The sequence below is a fragment of the Podarcis pityusensis genome (assembly GCF_964106645.2).
Source record: "Podarcis pityusensis genome assembly, chromosome: 6".
In the NCBI taxonomy this organism is placed as follows: domain Eukaryota; kingdom Metazoa; phylum Chordata; class Lepidosauria; order Squamata; family Lacertidae; genus Podarcis; species Podarcis pityusensis.
The window spans coordinates 46,757,786-46,777,553 of NC_138030.1; the positions used below are offsets into that span (position 1 = coordinate 46,757,786).

The 19,768-nt window shown below is 43.9% G+C and overlaps 2 protein-coding genes across 7 annotated transcripts in view; one reads left to right on the forward strand and one right to left on the reverse strand.

Moving 5' to 3' along the window:
- Positions 1-123: 123 nt before the first annotated feature.
- On the reverse strand, positions 124-5,646 carry TMEM217 (transmembrane protein 217). Of its 5 annotated transcripts, XM_081009164.1 has the most exons (4): positions 5,305-5,646; positions 4,742-4,843; positions 1,192-1,240; positions 124-1,048 (listed from the first exon to the last, which is right to left on the reverse strand). In XM_081009164.1, exon 4 carries the CDS (start codon positions 1,025-1,027, stop codon positions 455-457), a length of 573 nt encoding a protein of 190 aa, XP_080865290.1. In that variant the 5' UTR covers positions 1,028-1,048; positions 1,192-1,240; positions 4,742-4,843; positions 5,305-5,646; the 3' UTR covers positions 124-454. The 5 variants fall into 5 exon arrangements, with proteins under 5 accessions (XP_080865290.1, XP_080865287.1, XP_080865288.1 ...); XM_081009161.1 differs by lacking the exon at positions 1,192-1,240 and having other exon boundaries at positions 4,744-4,843; positions 5,305-5,645; XM_081009162.1 differs by lacking the exon at positions 1,192-1,240 and having other exon boundaries at positions 4,744-4,843; positions 4,961-5,645.
- Positions 5,647-5,803: 157 nt separating this feature from the next.
- Positions 5,804-19,768, forward strand: part of TBC1D22B (TBC1 domain family member 22B) — a 41,800-nt gene continuing 27,835 nt past the window's right edge. Inside the window, exons 1-7 of one of the 2 annotated variants that reach the window (XM_081010476.1) lie at positions 5,804-6,074; positions 9,479-9,535; positions 12,395-12,696; positions 14,321-14,500; positions 15,232-15,302; positions 15,984-16,112; positions 16,684-16,749. In XM_081010476.1, coding sequence (XP_080866602.1) covers positions 6,019-6,074; positions 9,479-9,535; positions 12,395-12,696; positions 14,321-14,500; positions 15,232-15,302; positions 15,984-16,112; positions 16,684-16,749 — 861 coding nt within the window. In that variant the 5' untranslated portion in view covers positions 5,804-6,018. Of the gene's footprint in view, positions 6,075-7,874; positions 7,955-9,478; positions 9,536-12,394; positions 12,697-14,320; positions 14,501-15,231; positions 15,303-15,983; positions 16,113-16,683; positions 16,750-19,768 lie in introns of those variants that run through there. The other variant, XM_081010475.1, reaches the window with a different exon arrangement.

The window sequence follows — 19,768 nt, forward strand, 5'->3', positions numbered from 1 at the left end:
ATTATAGGGGTTAGAAAGGAAACTATTGCCTTGCCCAAATAGTCTGATGATACAGTTCACATATCTTCGTAACTCAATCAGGCAAAACAAGATTGTGGTGGGGGGGAATAATCCAAAATATAATGGAGAGGAAATATATGTTTATTAAGGACATCAGGTCAATCCAATAAGGTAATAAGAATTTAAAAAAACAAAACAAAACAAAAGTCAAACCACATGCAGCACTACTTAGAATGCATGAATTTATACACCAGATTTGCAACTCTGGCAAGACAAACCCATGTTTTGCGGCCCTGCTGAGTGTTTGACAATCCCTCTGTTCTTGCAGTTCCAGGCAGGCAACAATAACCAGAGGCTTTTAAAGCTCCCAGTGGCCAGCAATACAAGGTTGATGAACTGTACTCATCTTGCTATGTCCCAAGCCTGCTAGTTTGAACAAATTACCTGACAACTCTTATTGAACTCTCCTAGCATTGATACCCAGCCTAAACTTGGGAGGCTCTGACACACGTCTTGATATCCGCCTTGTCTTCAGTGACATCCTCCCTGTGCTTCTGCCTTCAATAATCATCAGAAGATATGTTATGATAAAGAGAAGCCAAAAGCAGTCTGTGGGGATTCTGGTGGCCAATCCAAACCATTCCAAGTCACTTATTGAATAAAGAGCTGCCCTTGCTGTTAGAACTATGAGGACAATGTTGGCTAGATCATAGAAGATGATCCAAACAATGTAGATAAACAATCCTACAGTGTCTCGCCTCTGGATGGATAAGAGGAAGTAGAAACATATAGGATAAGTTATAACAGCCAAGGCGATTGCAGTGTAATAGTAATATGGGATGACCCACATCGGTCCAATTGAATAATTTTCTTCCTGATGCAGTTGTATCAGAGTTAGGGAGCGATTTAGGTGACCAGCCTCAAAGATCAGGTACATATTGGTTGTCAGAATCATGTAGACACCAGCTAGAAGAGATCCTGCTTTTGGAGCTACACCACAGATACCACCTGCAAACAGGATGATCATCTTCTCACTTCCAAAAATCCCCTGAAAGGCAATTAAACTGAATTAGTAGTGCAGGATATGGAAAATGTTTCCAGAACTCTCTGAGAAAGCTTAAAGATATGTTCAAACTAGAGATGAATACAAAACATCAGAGTAGGAGAGAATGCAAATATATTGATGCACACCTAGGTTGCTTCCAGACTGTCCTGTCTTGTGGGTGGGATTCAATTGTTTACCAGAAATACACGTTACACAATTTAAGTACATTATGCACTCTTTGTCAACAAATCCACTTACACACTCACCCCTTTTGATGTAAGGAAAGTGATGGGAATTTGTGGGATAATAGCAGTTGCTTAACACAATATTGTATAACCTTCCAGCAAAGAAATCAGAATGAATGTGCAAGGAACAGTGGATGTTTTATAACTGCCTCACAAAAATTGTGCAAACAAATCAGGATGAAGGCTCAGTAAGCAGGTCACATGAAGGTGACCTTGGATGCACAAGCAACAGCAACATATGAAATTGCATGTTTGCAGCATGACTTCAAGAATCCAAAAGAGTGCATAGATATCTGCAGAGGCAGAACCATCCCACCAAGTGTTGTGTAGCAACTCTAAAAATATCCAGGTATCGCTATGATAGCCTGCAACTCAGAAATAAGTTTGGCCTGGAGAGGTCTTCCTTACAGAAAGTCAGGCTCACATATTCCAAACCAGCCCAGTTGTAACAGCGCCTCTAAAATGTATTGTTTCCTTTCAGTGTAAATCTCTGCCATTCTTTCCTTATCATTTGTAAATCAGAAGTAAGTAAAAGGCCAAATCAAACTAAGGTATTGGCACCCAGCTATCAAACCTCCTACTCTCTCCTCAAATTAGGAAGCAATAAATTTCAATAGTCTGAGGCTTTTGCTTGAAAAGTCCAAAAGATATGTCAAACTCCATCTCACCAGAGCAGAGGAATAAGATGCATTTCTTGAAATCATTTTGCAAACTTTTTAAAAACAAGCTCTTTCTGGCTGACATAATTTCTTTTTTTTAACATCCATCCACAGTGTTAGAAATTGAGATATGAAAGCTAGGAGCTAAATGGTACCTTAAACCTAGATTATGGGCACAACAATGGAATGTCTAGGTGCACTTTTTTATAACAAGAATACAAAGCTGAAAATGAATGAACAGCAGCTAAAATATTATGCTCATTTTTCATGTGGTCTAGTCCTTCCCCTGCCCACCCACCCCCCTAATACTCTTAAGAGCGTCTCTTCTCCAGTCTTCAGAGAATAGCTGGAAGTGGGGAGGCAGAAAAAGGTCGTCCTTTCCTTCTACTCTGCAGTTTTAATCTGAAATCTCAGATGCAGTACTGCACCCAGAACTCAGAAACTGATCACAATAATGAAATTCCCTGTTGCAAAATGGTAAAATGGCCTAGAACAATGGGAGTTTCAAACACTGCCCATTCACTATCAGGAAGAGAGAATTTGTTTCTATGCTAATTTTTGAGACTAACTTAGGCATAACAGGTAATGCTTTTCACTTTACTAGCTAGGAATCCTTTGGGTACTAAAGGGATCTCACCTCATTGTCAAGGAATTTTCTGATGGATTCCCCCCACGCACCCACTTTTTCTTCCCCCTATCCCCTTTGTTGCTGAAGAGGTACTCTTGCCTTCAACACACTGAACCTCAGGCTCACAAAATAATGAAAGGCATTAAACTTTAGAAAGAAAGCCCATCAGCTGTCCAACACCTCCCTCCCCTTCTACCTTACACTTTGAAAAGCAATCAGACTCCTCTTTCTTGGGGATACCAGTCTCTCCTTTTCCCCTTTCTCATGCTAATTTCTTCCTCCCTAATTTTCTCACCCCAAAAGCTCAGATCTCCCTATGCTCAGTAATCTCAGCCACTGTCCCAAAGTCTTCCATTTTTCTTCTGATTTTCACCTAAAACTCCCCCAAAGCCCTTCCCAATCATTCCTCTGACTCCCCCTTTCTCTTCTGCAAATAAACAGCTCAAGCCAGCACCCACCCTCACATTCTAGTACAACTTTAACCTCTTCAGCCAACAACCCCCCACCCCCGACAACTCTCTTTCCCTGACCACATCATAGTTTTCCTATGTGTTCCTGGGAATGCTTCTAAGAATAACTCTTGCATGGTTTTAACTTTCCCAAGCCTCATTCTATTCTTGGTGTGCTGTTTATTGATTTTGTTTAATATGTTTAGTAAATGTGCTGATTCCTTTCTGAGGCAATCAGCTAATTCCCTTTTGATATAATAAAAATGACTTTTTATTTATCTCTGTTGCCTGTATTAACTCCTGGGGTACCAAACTCTGGAGTATATCCAGGTCACAACCTCGAAAGATTCCTAGAAGTGTCAGGTTTAATTTTCCTGTTTCTTCTGTATGATTTTTAATTCTCGTCTCTATTTCTGTAAATCTAGGTTCTAATTGTTTTACTGAATTTGACAGACTTACTGTTTTATTGATAATCTCCTTGTCCCTTTCCTTCAATGAATTTGTTATAAAGTATTCTACAGCAATCCATTTTCCTCTATAGTTATAAAAATAGTTTTGTGCTTTTTAAAATAATCAAATTCAAATTCTTTAGTAAAAAAGTGTTTTGTTCTAGTACTGAGCATGCCACCTTTTCTATCTATTTTAAAATCTGTTTTACCGATTTTGAAAGCCTGCATTTCCCCCAGTCTTAAAATGTGCTTCCATCTCATTTGTACATTTTCTGCTTTCTTTTCCAGCACAATTGATTATAAGATCCAGAAAAGTAACTAATGCAAGCTTGCTGATATCATTTAGTTATCAGCAAAGAATGTTGAACCCAATAAAAGTTAGAAAGGGAGAAGAAAAAAGGTAAAGGGGGCAGGAAAGAAATCACTAAGAAATTCATTAGTCAAACAGGAATTAATTAATGATTTAAGCAATATCATTACTATATTGTTCTTAACAGACTGAAACCTTACTGTTTCTAAGAAGAAGTTCTGGCAGAAAAATTAAAAGGGGATGAGCACAAGGAATACAGCTAAAGAAATGAAAAGGTGCCAGACACTGCGACAGGATTCTATTGACCTCTGGTGGTGACTGATGCTCTCTTTAGTTCAATTCATTGAACCTTATTTTCTAAATGGTTGGTTATGTGTTACTGCCTCAGTGCTATTATTATTATTATTATTATTATTATTATTAGTCCTTAAAAATAGTGTTGCAGTTGCACAGAACAGCTATCAATCACTCTCAGTGGTGCAGCTAGGACTGTGTCTCAAGGCTGAGGTTCAGTGCCCTGCAGTCCGGCCCAGTCCCACTGTGCCCAGTGGCAGATTGCTAGTGTGGTGACAGACAGGCCTTGTATAATCATCCTTTATTTTTCATTTTTAAAAGCACATTTTATGGCCACAGGATGGGCCAGTGGCCATGTACATGTTTTGAGGTTAATGGGATATACAGTTCAAAACATTTGAATGGCTTGTGGTTGCAAAGCACAGAATAGCAGCATTGATGGGGAAGAAGATAAATGCTAAAAATGTGTTTCCTAATTGAAGTAATACACATGACTGAATTGTGGCAATGTGGTCACTACTTCCCTCTCTGACAAGCAGTAGAAGTGCACTGGATGAAGAGCACAAGGGAGCAGGCTTGGTATGTTCTGTACTTGCTCTGTACTTGCACTTGTATTGATGTTAACTGCTGCCAAAGGTAAATCATACTGCACATTTCTTCTCACCATTTTGAGTCTGTTCACTTGATCTCTTGTGACCCCAGTTGTTTATCTCTTCCAAGGATTACTGCTGCATCAGAAAACAATGCCACTTATAGCAAGCTTCCTGTGAAGAAACATTAAAGGAGTAACACACTTGGAATATCTGTATGCCGATACCTTATCTGTCCAAGTGGATAGATAGCTGCCTCCCCCGTCAAGTAAATAAATACAAATACTTAACTAAAAATAAAAATTGTAGAAAGATTTTGACAGATTTTTCGGAGCACTTGGGGGCAAAAGGAAGTAATTTAAAACAACTTGTCGTTGAGAGATTTCATTCCGAATCTGATAGACAGAGCCAGGCAGATGACAGGTGGATGTCCTGCCCCTCGCCAACATAAATCCAGACTGTGCCCACGACATTAAAGGAATGAACATGCCAAAGTTAAATAAGTTCTTGCATTCTCTCTCTCAAGCTGGCTATTGGGTAAGCCGGACTCATTTTGATCCAATGGGTGTTCTGTTCGCACCAATGCCCCACGGGTGCAGTTTAAAATCTATCCTTGTGAAGTACAGCACACCTACATTAAAAGGGAGGGCAATCTGAGGGCTTCTGAGTAGTTTCACGTAGGCGCTGAAGGTGACTTTGCTGAAGAAAGCACATAAAAGTAGCGCCTCTGCAAAAATTGTCCTCTTTTTAATGGAAGATTCGAACCATCAGTCTCCCAATAATTAATGATTTTTTTTTTAAAGTCTGCCTAGATTTGAAAGCGTTGTTTATTATTTTCCTCCCTGAGAGAGGCGGCAGCCCCCCGCCTGCCTTGGTTTCCCTCACTGGCTTTCCGCTCCTGCTTCTCCGCGAGGACGGCCACTTTTGACAGTTAAACCGCCTCCCGCTTCGACCAAACTGCACGTGGCTCCCCCCGCCCCCTCGCCGCAGCCTTCCTCCTCCCCCGCCCCCTCCTCTGTGCATCACTAGGCGAATCGCCCCGCCTCTCGCGCGTTGCGCGCGGCTCCTGGTCCCGCCCCCCCTTCGGCGGCGCCCCCTCCCACCTCGCTTATGCTTCACGTTGCTTTAGGAATCTGACTCAGGATTGGCCAGCTAGGGGGACTCTGGCTCAGGCAACCAATGGCTGGGCCGCGCCAGCCCGACTCCAAGATGTCGGCGCTGAGGCCTGGCAACGGGGCTCCCGGAGGGAGGCGGTGAAGCGGCCTCGGCCGGAGGCTTTGGGCCCCACCGCTCCGGCTCGTCCCCTCCCTCCCGGAGCCGGCGGGGTGCTCGGCCTCTGCCCCCCAGCCATGGCCGCGGAAAGCAGCAAGCAGTTCTGGAAGCGGAGCGCGAAGCTGCCGGGCAGGTGAGCGGCCGCATGAGGCTCGGTCTCCGGGGTGGGCGCCCACCAAGCAGCCGTGCCCTGGGAAGGCGGGAGCCGGCTGGCGGCGCCGGTTCCAGCGGGTGCTTCCCCGCCGCCATTCATCGCAGGGAGGTGCTTCGTGAGGGCTCGCGGCTCTCGTCCTGAAGCCGGTTAGCAGCCTCCCCGCATCTAGAGGGAGCAGGGCAATTGGGGAGAGGACCTCTGTGGGTCCCCCATTGCCCGTGAGGTGAAGCTCGGGATTGCGGTCGCGTCACGATTGCTCTCCGCTGCGGCGCCGGCTGGCCCGGTTAGTCAGCAGCAGCTGCAGTCAGAAGCCCATCGCCAGCCGGAGAGGCGAGGCTGGCGATCGCGGGGCAAATGGGCTTTGCTAAGCTCCCATGCTCCTAAACCCGCCGTGGGGAACGACGAGACTCGCCGGTGCCTCCGTCCTCCCTTGTCCCGGGGCCGTTTGTATTTCGGAGCCAGCCAGGTTGCTCAGCGGACAGGTGCATTGGGTTGCTACTTTGCCCAGGAGCAGAAGTCACTTCCTCATTTGCATAGGTTAATCGGCGTGGGTCCGTATGGGCTTCCTTATCGTGCTGGCGCTTAAACGCTCTGATAGGAGTGAACTTCTAAACCGGGTGGCGAAGAGAATCAACCAGGCTTTAAAAAGCAAACACCAACTAATTACGCCTATTGCAACTCGGCAACTGAGAATCTTTGCTTTGTTATACCAAGAAAACTCTCTGGAGAACTTCAGGACACACAAGGCTGGCTTTCTAAATATGAAAGCAGAAGTCCTAGACTTCATATTCCGGAGACGATTTCTCCTTAATGTGCCCACCCCCAAAGCTGGTGAACAGGGAGTTTGCAGTGCTTAAATTACAAAGGGGTGATGTGGAGCATGGTGGGATGCTTCCCATATTTATTGCTTTTAGCATTGTTTGGGGATGTGTGTGATTTGGCTAAAATGGATGAAGTTAGAGGTAAGGTGTGTGGATTTTATAAAAGCCCCCCCCCCCCATTTCTTCCATAGTTTAAACCATGGTGGTGTGTGCATCCTTTTGAGAAGTCTATCAGTGATGGCTATAACTTATCTCCAGTATCCGAGGGACCATGCGTCATATTCTACTTGTTTTGGAAGACAAATGCTAGAGTATCTTTGCCCTCTTGTCCTGTGAGAGCCAGTGTGGTGTAGTGGTTAAGAGTGATCGACTCGTAATCTGGGGAACCCGGTTCGTGTCTCCGCTCCTCCACATGCAGCTGCTGGGTGACCTTGGGCCATTCACACTTCTTTGAAGTCTCTCAGCCCTACTCACCTCACAGAGTGTTTGTTGTGGGGGAGGAAGGGAAAGGAGAATGTTAGCCTCTTTGAGACTCCTTAGGGTAGTGATAAAGCGGGATATCAAATCCAAACTCCTCCTCTTCTTCCTTGGGCTTCCCATAGGCATCTGATTGGCCACCAGGAACAGAATGCAGGACTAGATAGGTCTGACCCTGAAAGGCTCATATGTTTCTCCTCAGCACCACTCCAAACACTTTATTATTTGGAAACATGGCTGCTGGGGAAACTGTTGTTGGCGGAGGGTTCTGGCTATTGTTGGACAGGGCCAAGCTGGGATGATCTGCTATCAGCCTTGAAGAGAGATTTCACATCCCACCCATGTGCAAACTCTTATACTTTTAACACTAATTATATTGGAATACATTCTTTCTCTATATACTTAGTGTTCAATTCTGATTAGGTTTCCTTCCTCACTCATTAAGAAGGCACTTGAAAGCTTGAGGAAACTCTGAACAATTGTTTGACCACTCTGAATGGGATTGAGCGATAACTCTCCTCTTTTGATGATTCAGGAGCATGTGCCCCTGAAGAAAGTGAGGTAAGACCTAAGAGGTGATCTTGGCCTCAGGTTTGGGATAAAGGCTGTATAATTGATGAGGCTGTTGCATTAGACTTCAAGCTTTCTAGAATACCAAGGTTCACAACCAGAGTTAAGTGCAAAAGTTATACACTTGGGATTAAATAACTCTGAGTTGAGGAATTTGTTTGGAATACCATCCTTCCGCACAAAAGTCCACTTGTGGTTACCCCCCCCCCCACCCCACCCTTCAGCAGTGCAATGCAGAATCATTTTGCTGTTCCCACTGTTAAACAATTGGGAGTCATAAATCCTTGCTGATCTACTTCAGATCTCTCAGTAGATCCTAATTTTTCTTCTGCTCACCCCTGTGTTATATTGTTCACATGCTCTCTAACCTCATATTGACCGTGCTGTCCCAAGCCAGTTCACCACCGCGAGGCCTCTGGAATGCTTAGCTGGCTTTAAATCCTGCCAGGCTAGTTAATTCTCTGTTTCTCCCTCTAATGTCATCCATCTCTCCGCCTGTCAAACTCTACCAACTTTCTGGGGTAGTTTGGATGTGTGGGAAAAGTACAGCTAAAGGTCTTATAATACGTACTTGGGAAGAAAAGAAATAACAAACATTATTTCTGCAAGTGTGCTGGTGCCTCGCTATCTTAGCTTTCTTATCTCATTGCCACATCCTGCTTGCTCACTTGTGTGTTTCTGCCTCTCTAAATCAAGATGTTGTTTCCATCTATAGCTAATTTAAACAGTGAAGTTGACTAAACCAGGTAAACCGGTTTTGGGAAAAGAAATGATCCAACTTGAACTTCAGCCCAACCAATGAACTTAAGCTTTATTCACTGATGTGTACGTTGCCTGCCAGTCAATAGGCTGCTGTGATAGCTCAGGCCAATGGAAGGGGGAGGTGGGTGCACATACTCTTTTATTTAAATAGCCTGTAGCCTATGTCTTGCCCTCTACCTACTTCTGTGTTCTGAAGCACATGTAGCTAGAAGATGAGTGAAATGAGGGCTAAGTCCTAGGCCCCCCTCCACATAGCTTTCCCCCCAGCTCAGTTGTCTGAATTGTTTGTTAGGAGTACAGTTTTCCTAACCTGTGCGAGTAAAGTTGTCCTTGTGACCAATAGCCCTTACGACCCATTCTTCACCCCATGTGCTGTATAATCCATGCTGAGAAGAACAAGCACTAAGCTTGTATGTAGTCATGTGGCTTTGCCTCTGTTAAGTCTGCAAAGAATGATGGAGATATTTTGACTGGGGCCAGAGGGCAGAGGAAACTCTCAAAGAGCTGCTTATCGAAATGGGAAATCTTTCTCATGTGTGTTCTTTGGACTGGCCAAAGGGGATGCCAAGAAAAGAATTAGGAGGGTGGGTTGTCAACATTGTTTTTGCTTTTCTAGGTAGCAGATTGTGTTTGTTCCTGTGATTTTGATACCTGGGAGTTATTGACGTTGCTTGTATGTGGCCCATGATATATTCACTGCTGAGGCTAGAATACTTGCTCACAAATCACTTGAGTCTCTTGTTTCCCCTTCAGCATTCAACCTGTCTATGGAGCTCAGCATCCTCCACTGGATCCCCGGCTTACTAAAAAGTGAGTAGCTTCCCTGGTTCTCAGATCTTTAGCACTCATCACCACATGGTGCTGCTTTGCCCTGGGAAGAAGTCTGTTTTGTCTGTCCAGTTATTTTGCTCTCTCCTGTGGATTACCAGCCTCCAAGGCCTCGGTTTAGTTGGTGATCACAGGAGCTATTGCAAAAAGAGAAAAGTGGGATGGAGAGAAAGGGAGCAGCACCAAAAATGCTGAAAGTGAAATTTAATGGCTTAACATACACTGCTGTGTTGTTGGAATTTTGCTAAGTTTTACTTACAGTAGACCCACTGAAATTAACAGACTTAGTCAGGAGAAGACAAGGCTAAGGAGTAAACCCTATACAAATCTGGAGTGGAGTTCCCAAGACAGTTGGATGGCACCTTGTACAGCTCCTTCCAACCAAGCTGGTGTCAAACGTATTGCTCTGCGGAGTCTTGTTATCTGGGCAGCCCAGGCTCTCCATACACACTGCCCAGGCTTGTACCCCAGGAAGGTCACTTAGGTGCTGAAAATGCAGCAGTTTGACGTCACCCTTGGAAGTGCACTCCATTGTCTCTCGAGACAGACAGATACCAACAAGAAGTCATGTTCACTAATTTCAGTTGGTTTACTCTGAGCAAAACTTAATTAACTACCACCTAATGTGTTTGAGCTAAACACAGGCTTTGGGACCAAGAATTACAAACTACATGATGTCCTTTGTGAACTAAAACTCTAAGGAAGAACTTTTTAGAGTAGGAGAACTTGCAAGTATTGCCTCAATGAGGGATGTTTTGTTTAAATGCCTTGGATGCCATTTGGACCAATAAATTCCCCATCAGGCACCAATTTGAGCTTTACCTGTTTTTTGGCCCTTGAGTACTGGGCATGTAATGAGTTGGTGGCCCCATTATTAAGTCACTATGGGAAGACATTCCTATCACAATTGTTGCTGTTATGTCCCAAGGGATTCATGAGTCATGGAGTCTAACCTCCTTGTCAGTCTCTAGAGGGGATTCTCCAAGGGAAAAAAGGAGGGCAAAGACTTTAATGCTGCTATCCAAGCTATGCAGAGCCACCCTAGTTTATGTGTTGCTTGTCTTTATATATAAGCGATTGTGGCAGTTTACGATTATAAATCTAACATGTGCCTTCCCCTGTGCTGAACATCTCGCTCTTGTCATGCTGTTGTGGAGTTTATAAATACATTGTTCCCTAAATCACAATGTTTGCTAATACTGATGCATTTTGATAGCGGTTTTCAACTGTTGACTATCACAATCCTATATTCATTCGAATCCATGACACTCTAGCCCAGTGTTTGTTTTTGAAGGGGGCCATTGCAAGATGAATATAAAATTATAGAACAACTTTGGAGCCATTTGTCTATCATAGATTCTTCTTAGTTAGTGCCAGTTAAGAGGGAGGGATATCTTGGGAGTGAAGACCACTTCTCTGGATATCTTGACTAAAAACCTTTGATGAGAATATGCTAGATTAATTGAGTCTGATCTTAAATTTCTGTTGTTTTAAAGAGTGTATCCCCTTCCTACCTTGGGAGGTGGAGAAGGGGTTTTTGCAATCTGCCAGTGAAGCCCTGTTCCAGGTGCCATCTCTTTCAGACATTAGATTGTTGTCAGCTAGAAGCAGAGTTTATTTTGTGGTGGCCCCTGAATTCTGGAACACTCTCTCCCTTGAGGCCTTGTTTTTAATTTGACTGCTGTTGATTTTAGTGATCAGCTAGGGTAGGCTTAGTATTGTTGCATCTGAGTTCATTCAAGCCTCTTATGCAAACAGATTATGTCCTGATTTACTACTTCCCTAATGTGACTAAAATCTCCTTCATCAGAAACATTACTTTATGAAAGTTTTACCATTTTCAAAGCATATCTCATGGGTCTGAAGATCTCACTGCTCTTTCTGCATTTGAGTGTATGGCTTATACTCATTAATCTCTTTTCAGTGCCTATTTGGACTGACTATATAAATCTGTAAATTTAAATGAATGAAACATTCTTAATGTCAGTTTCTGCTGATGATATTTTATTATTTTTGACACATTTGCAAATAAAAATTCTAAGAAAAGGTGTAACTTGGATGTAAGTGGTCCCCTTCAACAAAGACATCTTCAAGGAATAGCATTAGTTTTTCTGTATTGCCTTTGTCTGGCTTACCTCTTGAACATGCTGTTCTTGACCAGGCTTTCTGAAGTAGTTTTGAGACATTTCCATTTTCTTTGTTCTCAGCTTCTCTCTTGGTCTCCTTAACCTTGCTGGAGTTCATGTGCTTTCTGAGTTTCTTGTTCGGACGTGAACTTTCTCTTTATAGCACAAGGACTTTGACTCATTTAACTGAGAACAAAGCAAATGCAGCTTATGAAAGAATAGTTGTGCCTGATTATGCCTCTCTTCTATGTATATGTTAACCTGATAGCAAAGCAGTATGTTATTGTGGCTACTTTCAAATTGTACGCCTGCACTTTTACTGTTCTCCAGGATTCCATATGTGCTCCCTGAAGTTGAATCCAGTCTCCTCCTTTGCTTTGCTTGCCAAGCAATACTTCAGACTGGCAACCTTTCTTCATCGAGGCATTTGGCAGAAGCATTTCTCCTCACTGTCCCATGTGCCAAGACTGCAAAGCTCACTGGTTCAGACATTGAACTTTGCACTTGGTGGAGAGCTTATAGGAAGACTTTGCAATCCTTCTCTTTACCCTGACCAGACGAGAAAGGAACTGTACCATGGGATGGAGAAGTGGCAGTGGGGGCTTGACCTGCAGAGGAAATGGAATCAAGTAGGGCAAATTAGGCTATAGGCAGGGGAAGGTGCGATGCAGAGTTTGACCACATTGCATTAATGCCAGCTTCCTTTATTTTGTAGCTTCATCAAGGAACGGTCAAAGATCAGCGCGCTACCCATGAAGAATAAGAAGGCCAGCAGTTTTCACGAGTTTGCCCGCGACACCAGTGACGCCTGGGACATTGGGGATGATGAAGATGAGGACTTCCCATCTTTCCAGACTTTGAACTCTAAGGTGGCCAAGGCCACAGCAGCCCAGGTGCTGGAGAACCACAGCAGGCTGCGTGTGAAACCCGAGTGGCCCCAGGTGGCTCTGAATGAAGCACCAACCAATTGTAAGGTCATCAAGTCCAATAGTGAGGCCCAGCTGTCCAGAGCGCCTGGTAAGGGCCCCCTGGCCTTTTTACCCTATGTGATCTTGTCAAAGGTGTGTGGGTTCTACAGGTCTGCACAAGGGTCACTTTGGGAGTCAAGTGCAGAACTTAGCATTCTGAGGATCTTGAATTCTAGCCAAGGAATGTGGATGATCTCTCTCTTATGGCTGAAAAAATAGATTTGAATATGCGTGGTCAATTCCTGTTGACACCTTGAAAGCTGGTGAGGGGTTGAGTTAGTGCTTTATGGAGCTCTCTGTTTGCCTCATTTTAGCAGGAGCAGAATAAATTAATACTGATAATATGTGACTTCTCTTGATTTTCATAACTCTCGTTAGTGGACACTGTTGTTGGTTGGTTGCTCGGATAGGTGAATCCTTCGTCTGATCCAGTAGCATCCTTCTTATTCAGCTAGTAGAAATTTGCTTTCGTTGGCACAGACTATATAGGTTACCTTGGTGTAGTTTTACAGCACATATACTTTTGCAGAGTATGCACAGATCTGGTATAAAAGCCTAGTGTCCTGTCAAATCAGGCCCACTATTGGGCACAGTTCTTGTGTTACTCCTTTTGCAAGTGATTGGGGCAAGCTTTCTATGAGTAAGCCTTCTTAGTTAACAATGAACCAATCTGAATAGGGTTTACTGGATGGGGGTGGGTGGGACCTAGAGCTTTGCACTAAGGACTTTGGAACAGGCATGCAAGACATACTCAAAATAGTTTAGATAATATGGACCAGACCTTTTTGTGATGGTGCTAGTGGAGTAAGCAAAGCATACTCTACTTTTTAGCTCTGAGAATGAGCCTTCCTATCACAGAACCACCACCAGATGGCTCCAGAGTCCATGTCTCACCTCCAGTTATCTGCTGGAAACTGACTGGCCACTTGGCATAGAGGTGTCAGTGGAATTTGGGATAGTAAACTGCCTTTGTGTTTTTCTGCTTCCTCCCATATGTGTTGAGTTGTCTGTCCAGCATGTTAGAAGAGGAAGGAAGGAAGGAGAGCATGAAAATTGGAGCAAAAGGATTGACCTTGAGGAGATGATGGATGGAGAGCAGTGAGAGCCTAGCTGTGTTTATTGTTGGAGGACAGGTCAGATGAATCTTTGCCTCAGTAATTATGCAACAAAAATGGTCTGAGAGCCATCCATGCAAACCACTGAGTGATGCCTATTCTGGATAATGTGGTATTTTCTTTCACCACTGCTTATTAGCCCAGAAAAAGTGAGCAGGACTCCTGGATCACTACTGTCCTGTGCTGCTAAAGCATTGTTCCAGTTGAACTGAAAGTCCAAATATTACATTAAAGGGATTCCTTCTGTTCCACAGAACGTGCAGTTGAAGCAGAGTAGCTGCCCAGCAGGAGTGCATGAGTTTATATTTCCTGCTCGTTGAGGTTGCATTTGTATCTTTTTAATAATAGCGTGGCAGGAAAAAATTCAGTTGGTGGAGCTTCTATCCCCATTCAGTGATGGGGGAGAAACTTCACAGGTGTGGAGCCTTTCTTTGTTGTGCATGTTTGTGAAGGTGTGCAGACCTTATTGGGAATGGTAGTGGATTCTGGAAGCTCCAGACAGTGCTTGCCGCTGCCCAGTATGCTCATGGCCTGATGGACCTCTTTAAACTCTTTTAGAGGATGCCTGTGTGTGCAACCCCCTCCACAAACAGCAATCCCTCCCACTCCGACCCATCATTCCGCTTGTTGCTCGCATCTCTGACCAAAACGCTTCAGGGGCTCCTCCCATGACGGTGCGTGAGAAAACTCGCTTGGAGAAATTCCGGCAGCTTCTGTCTAGCCACAACACAGATCTAGGTGAGTCCAGGCAATAAACTCAGAGGGTCCTGTTAGTTTCAGGGATACCACCAGAGGGGGACGGCAGTGTGCTCCCTGTTTGGTTCCTTTCTCTTGTTTAGTAGTTTTCCGTTGAAACTGTACTCAGTAACTAGGATAAGTGTGACACTCATGTCTTGTTTTGTTGAGCGGCTAATAAGCACTGCCTAAATTGGGAAGTCATCCCAGGCATTGCGGAATACAACTCCCATAATCTTTATTCAGTATGGCTAGTTGTCAAGGATTATGGAAGTTAGGTATCATGGCATCTGCAGGGCACCATATTGGCTGCCCCTGGTTTAAAGAGCGGTGTGCGACTCTGAATCAATGGAATATATTTATTTTTTAAAAAACCTTTTCCAGTGCTCCAGGCTGCTTATGCCATGTATTTGGACCACAATTCTACACCCCTTTATCTGGGAGAAAGCTGTATTGCAATCAATGAGATTTACTTCTGGGTAGACACATATGGAATTGCAGTGCAAGTTACATAAATGTTTGATAAAAATACAATTAAAAACCTATAATTACAAAAAAAGAAAGAAAAAAGGAATCATAGACACCATCACCATAGAAACCTACATATCTAGCAAAAAAGTCTTTCTTGTGGTTCTGGAACCTGCCAAGCTGACAGGAGTTGCTTTTCCTCCCTAGTGTAGAAATGCCAGCCAAGATACTGCGTGTGAATAAACTTAACTGCTCTCCATTTGCAGATGAATTGAGGAAATGCAGCTGGCCTGGGGTCCCCAGAGAGGTCCGGCCTGTGACGTGGCGACTACTATCAGTGAGTGCTGCTTCCCTAAGCTGGGGTGACTTGTGTACATTTGCAATCTATAGAATACATATAAACGACAGAGCTGGACTCTAGGGAAACATGTCAGCTATACTAGGCCCCGGTTGAGTTCTTCAGGTCTTTTTCAGCCTAGGCACCTGGGATCCTTTAACTGGAGAGGAATGTCTCTCTCCCATAAACATGAGAGAATAATACCTTTTAAAAACTAGGCATAAAAGCAATGGAGACTTAGAAATAAGAGTTGCCTGTATGTTGTGCTGGTTATACCTGGAAAAAACAAACATGCTGCTGGATTCCAGAAAGCCGCTTCTGCAAAAAGTGAGATATGATGCTTGGCTTCAGAAACATTTTTTTTTTTGGTAGCAGCAAGTGTTAAAACGAAGGTTGTTGGATTCCATGCAAGGTAGCCTTGAATGTCCCTAAGAGTGATGGGGGGATTCTGGCAGGTGCCACTTCTCCCACCACACTTGGATGGAAGGACTTGCCTTTGCTTAACCTTCTATGAGATTCTTACAGGGCTCCAACTTTTCTTTTACTGAATCCTGCACTCCTGGTTAGAGCATTTCTCCTGCAAACTACTTTCAAGCATGCCTGTGTGTAGGGCAGTTGAGGACTTTGAGCACAGCAGAGGAAAAGGAGACTTGCCTTGACAGGCTTTTCTTTCTCCTACAGGGTTACCTCCCTGCCAGCATGGAGCGGAGGAAGCTGACTTTGCAGCGCAAACGAGAAGAGTATTTTGGTTTCATTGAGCAGTATTACGACTCCAGAAATGAGGAGCACCATCAAGATACATACCGGCAGGTACCCAGCCCCCTACTTCCTGCTGCCTGCCCTTTCTTTCGCTTAGCATCTGGGGTACATTAGGATTCCATGGCACAGGGCTTAGTCATTCCACTAACAGTGGCAACAGTGTGCTTTTTACCTGTAACCTCGTCTCTTACCCTGGCAGACCCATCCTACACAAAACAGCGTTTGTGGGTGTTAGCGGTCAGAAGTGAGCAGATGTTAACTCTTGATCTGCCAAGAGATCCTAGAGAAGAAATACTTTTAAAATTTACCCAGGTATTTGAAGTGGCCTTTAAAAGGTGTTCTGCTTTCAAGCATTCCAGATACTCTGCTTTGTGTTCTAAATGCAGCCTCTGTTGAAAGGTTTTTGGATGATAAGCTAGCATGTTCTTTTTTATTAAAGAAGGAGGAGCAAAACAGTTCTTCGGGATTTCTGAATGAGTCAATATCACCTCTTCCATCTTAAGTCATAGTTCTGCTTTGGCTTGAGGCAGAGAAATATTGCCTCTAGTGCTGCAATTGTGCTAATCAGCTTGGCAACCATTAATGTTCTCTGATACATATATATTTTACAATTGTCTTTCAGATCCATATAGACATTCCACGGACGAACCCCCTCATCCCTCTGTTCCAGCAGCCACTAGTACAGGAGGTAAAAGGGGCCTTTTCTTTTTAGCTTTCCTGCAGTGTGAGTTGCCAGCCTGTGTTGATGGGCAGGAAGTTTCTCCTGCCCCCCCAAAAATATCTAGCATTTTTTCCCAGTCAGCTGCTTTCTGCTGTATGCATGGGCTTTTCTAAAAAAGAAAGTCATAGCTGATTTCAACCTCAGCCGTGAAATTTTGTACATTTCATTCCAAAAGCAAAGTTGCCACCCATTTCTTAATTTGGTATCTTGTGCAAATTCTGTGCTCAAGCTGAACTCTCAGCTGAAATGCAAGTTTTTTTTGCAGGAGCAAGCTCAGTTTGCATGCTTTACTTACAGTTCCCTAGGGGTAGCAGGAACTGCCCTTTCCTTCAAGATCCACATGTATCTGGAAACGATAGAACTAGACGTTAGATGATGCGTGGCTGTCCATGAGATTCAGCCTTGAATCTCATTTTCCCTCTCTTTGGTAATATCTGGTAATAAAAAATATGTGACAAGACTTCACCCCATTATTTTTCCTTATCCCCCTACACATCATTGGATGCTGGTTGCAGGGATGTAGAAACGCATAACATGGTGACAGCATGTCCTATATTTTGTGTTACTAGATGATGCAGGGAACAGAGGCGGGAAAAATGTGGGACTGCTGTTTCCATCTGCAGGTATGCAGTACCCATAATGTGTAATTCTGGGCTCAATTTCATAAGACTCCACAATTTGAGTTGATGTCTCCTAGGAACAGAGACTGCCAGCTTGTTACGCCAAGTGTGCTTATGGCAAGATATCATCTCAGTCCCAAAGGCACACTATCAGTGTGTGTGTTGCAGAGTTGTGCATGAAGTTTCGCAGCAACAATGTGACTTGCCAGAGGCTAAATAGTTTGTTAGTGGCAGAGCCAGGAATGAGCTACAGCTTCTGTCTGAACCAGACAGAATTGCAGGAATTAATAATGAAAACTGACTTTTGCAGTATAGCTCAAAATCCTTTGACCGACCTAATCCTGTTGAATATTTACTGATGCTTGCAGAGCATGCCAGTTCAGTCAAGTCTGAGTGGACTTAATCCAAGTCCCTTCTGCATAGCGGAGAGGCAGGGTTTGCAAAGAACCAGTAATTGACTGATGTTGGAGTTTATGAAAATTGATGTCTAAAGCCACAGGCCCTGCTATCATGCAAGCTTGATTCACATTTTCTGGTTTTTGGAGCACAGAAGCCCACAGTGTGTCCCATTAGGGGGGAAAACTCAACAAAGTCCTGTGCTGTTGTCTTGAAATTAATAGGTTCATGACTGTTCTGAGCTACATTGTCATTGCTACTGTAATATGGCTTGTTTGCTGGTGTATGCCTCCTTTCTCCTTTTAGCGGACAATGGCTCATAGATTGGGGGTTAAAGCATTGTTCAGCCTGTGGCTTAAAGCATTGTTCAGCCTGAAACCTAGAATACTTCATTGTTAACGTAGGTGGTAGTGCTGTAAAGCAAACTGTCATGCTCAGAGTATGATTAACGAGAGCTGTCTATTGTAATTGTGCTGAACGCCATTGCAGACCAATCTGCTAAACTGTAAAATGAATATATGCAGGCTCCTTAAAGGAATTTCCCCCCAAGAAATGTATGTCCAAGGTAATGAGGATGGCACCCGTCTTTATAACAGTTTTGCAAGGTTTTTTTGCAAATAGCGGCAAATGCCCTCCAGATCTGTTCTCTTGTGTTTTGTTAGAGGACAAGTCTTTAAATCTGACATTTTGCTTGCCTGCAAATTTTGATCCTAGGGGATGCAAATGGAATGAGGTGCTCCAGCCAGCAGCCCACCAGTGTTCCGAAGGCAGGGCTCCTCATCTTTTGGAAGTGCACATGTAGGAATTGTATGAAACTTCAACCATAGCTTAGGTTCTTGTGGATTTCAGCTTTCTTAAGTGAAGAACAGCATGTTCCTTGCCCATGGTTGTGGACATAACATTTCAAAAACATGCAAGCCAAGGCAACTAAAACAAGAAGAAAACAAAATCCCCACCCCATTCCATTGTTCAGAATGCACACCTTGAATGGCTGCTAGTTCCCCATTGCCCGTTCCCCATTGTACCTTCTTACGTTCCATTATCCATAACACTTACTGCTCCTTAGCCATGCCTGATTCCTGCCGTTACAGCCCTTTGCATTCAGGTAGCCAGCTCAGAATAAAACATACAAAAATAACATCTTCAGGTGTAATTTTTGTAACTTTGCTGTGATTTGTTCTCACTCAAATGATCTGTTTTCTTTGAAGAACTTGGACTTGTGTTTCTTGACATGTGTGGTAGCAGATGACTAAGGGTTGTATTCATCATAGTGCCAATGAGATAACTCCACCAGTACAACAAATTACTGCTTACCCAACAAAACAATCTCCCCTCTCCTCTCCCTCTGCACTGTCTTGGGGGTTCTCCTGAAGTCCCATTGTGGTGGCTTCTGCTAACAAAGCAAATTAGCTAAATACAGTATGGCCCTAAATATATTGGCAGTGATTCGGTAAGGCTGACTTGCATGCTAGAGGAGGGTGTAGTGTGTTGAACTGGGAACACTGGGCTATTACCAGGGCAGACTTTTTATTCATTGGGCATTATTTCTCTGACAGCAGCTCTCCAGGGTTTCAGGCAGAGGTATTTCCCACTACTTGCTTACCTGATCCTTTTTTAAACTGGAGGTGCCAGTGACTGACTCAGTGGCAGATCACAGCGGCATGTAGTCATTTCTCTAGTTTAACCATCTCTCAAGATATTTTCTGCAACAGAGTGGTTTGAATTATAGAAAAATGTGGCATGTTATGTTTAGCAAAATCAGAGGGAGGAAGCCTAGGTAGTGGGTGGATTCAGCTCTTGAATCTCGTAAGTGGAAACCGGAATGAGGGCTCCCACTAGCGCAACAGGGCTTTCCCCCCCTCCTCCTGTGTCCCCAGCAGCCCCTGAGATTGGCTCTGTGGGTGTCAGGAGAACCCCAGAGCAACATGCAGGGGGAAAGAGGAGGGGACCATTCCATCTGGCAAGCTGTT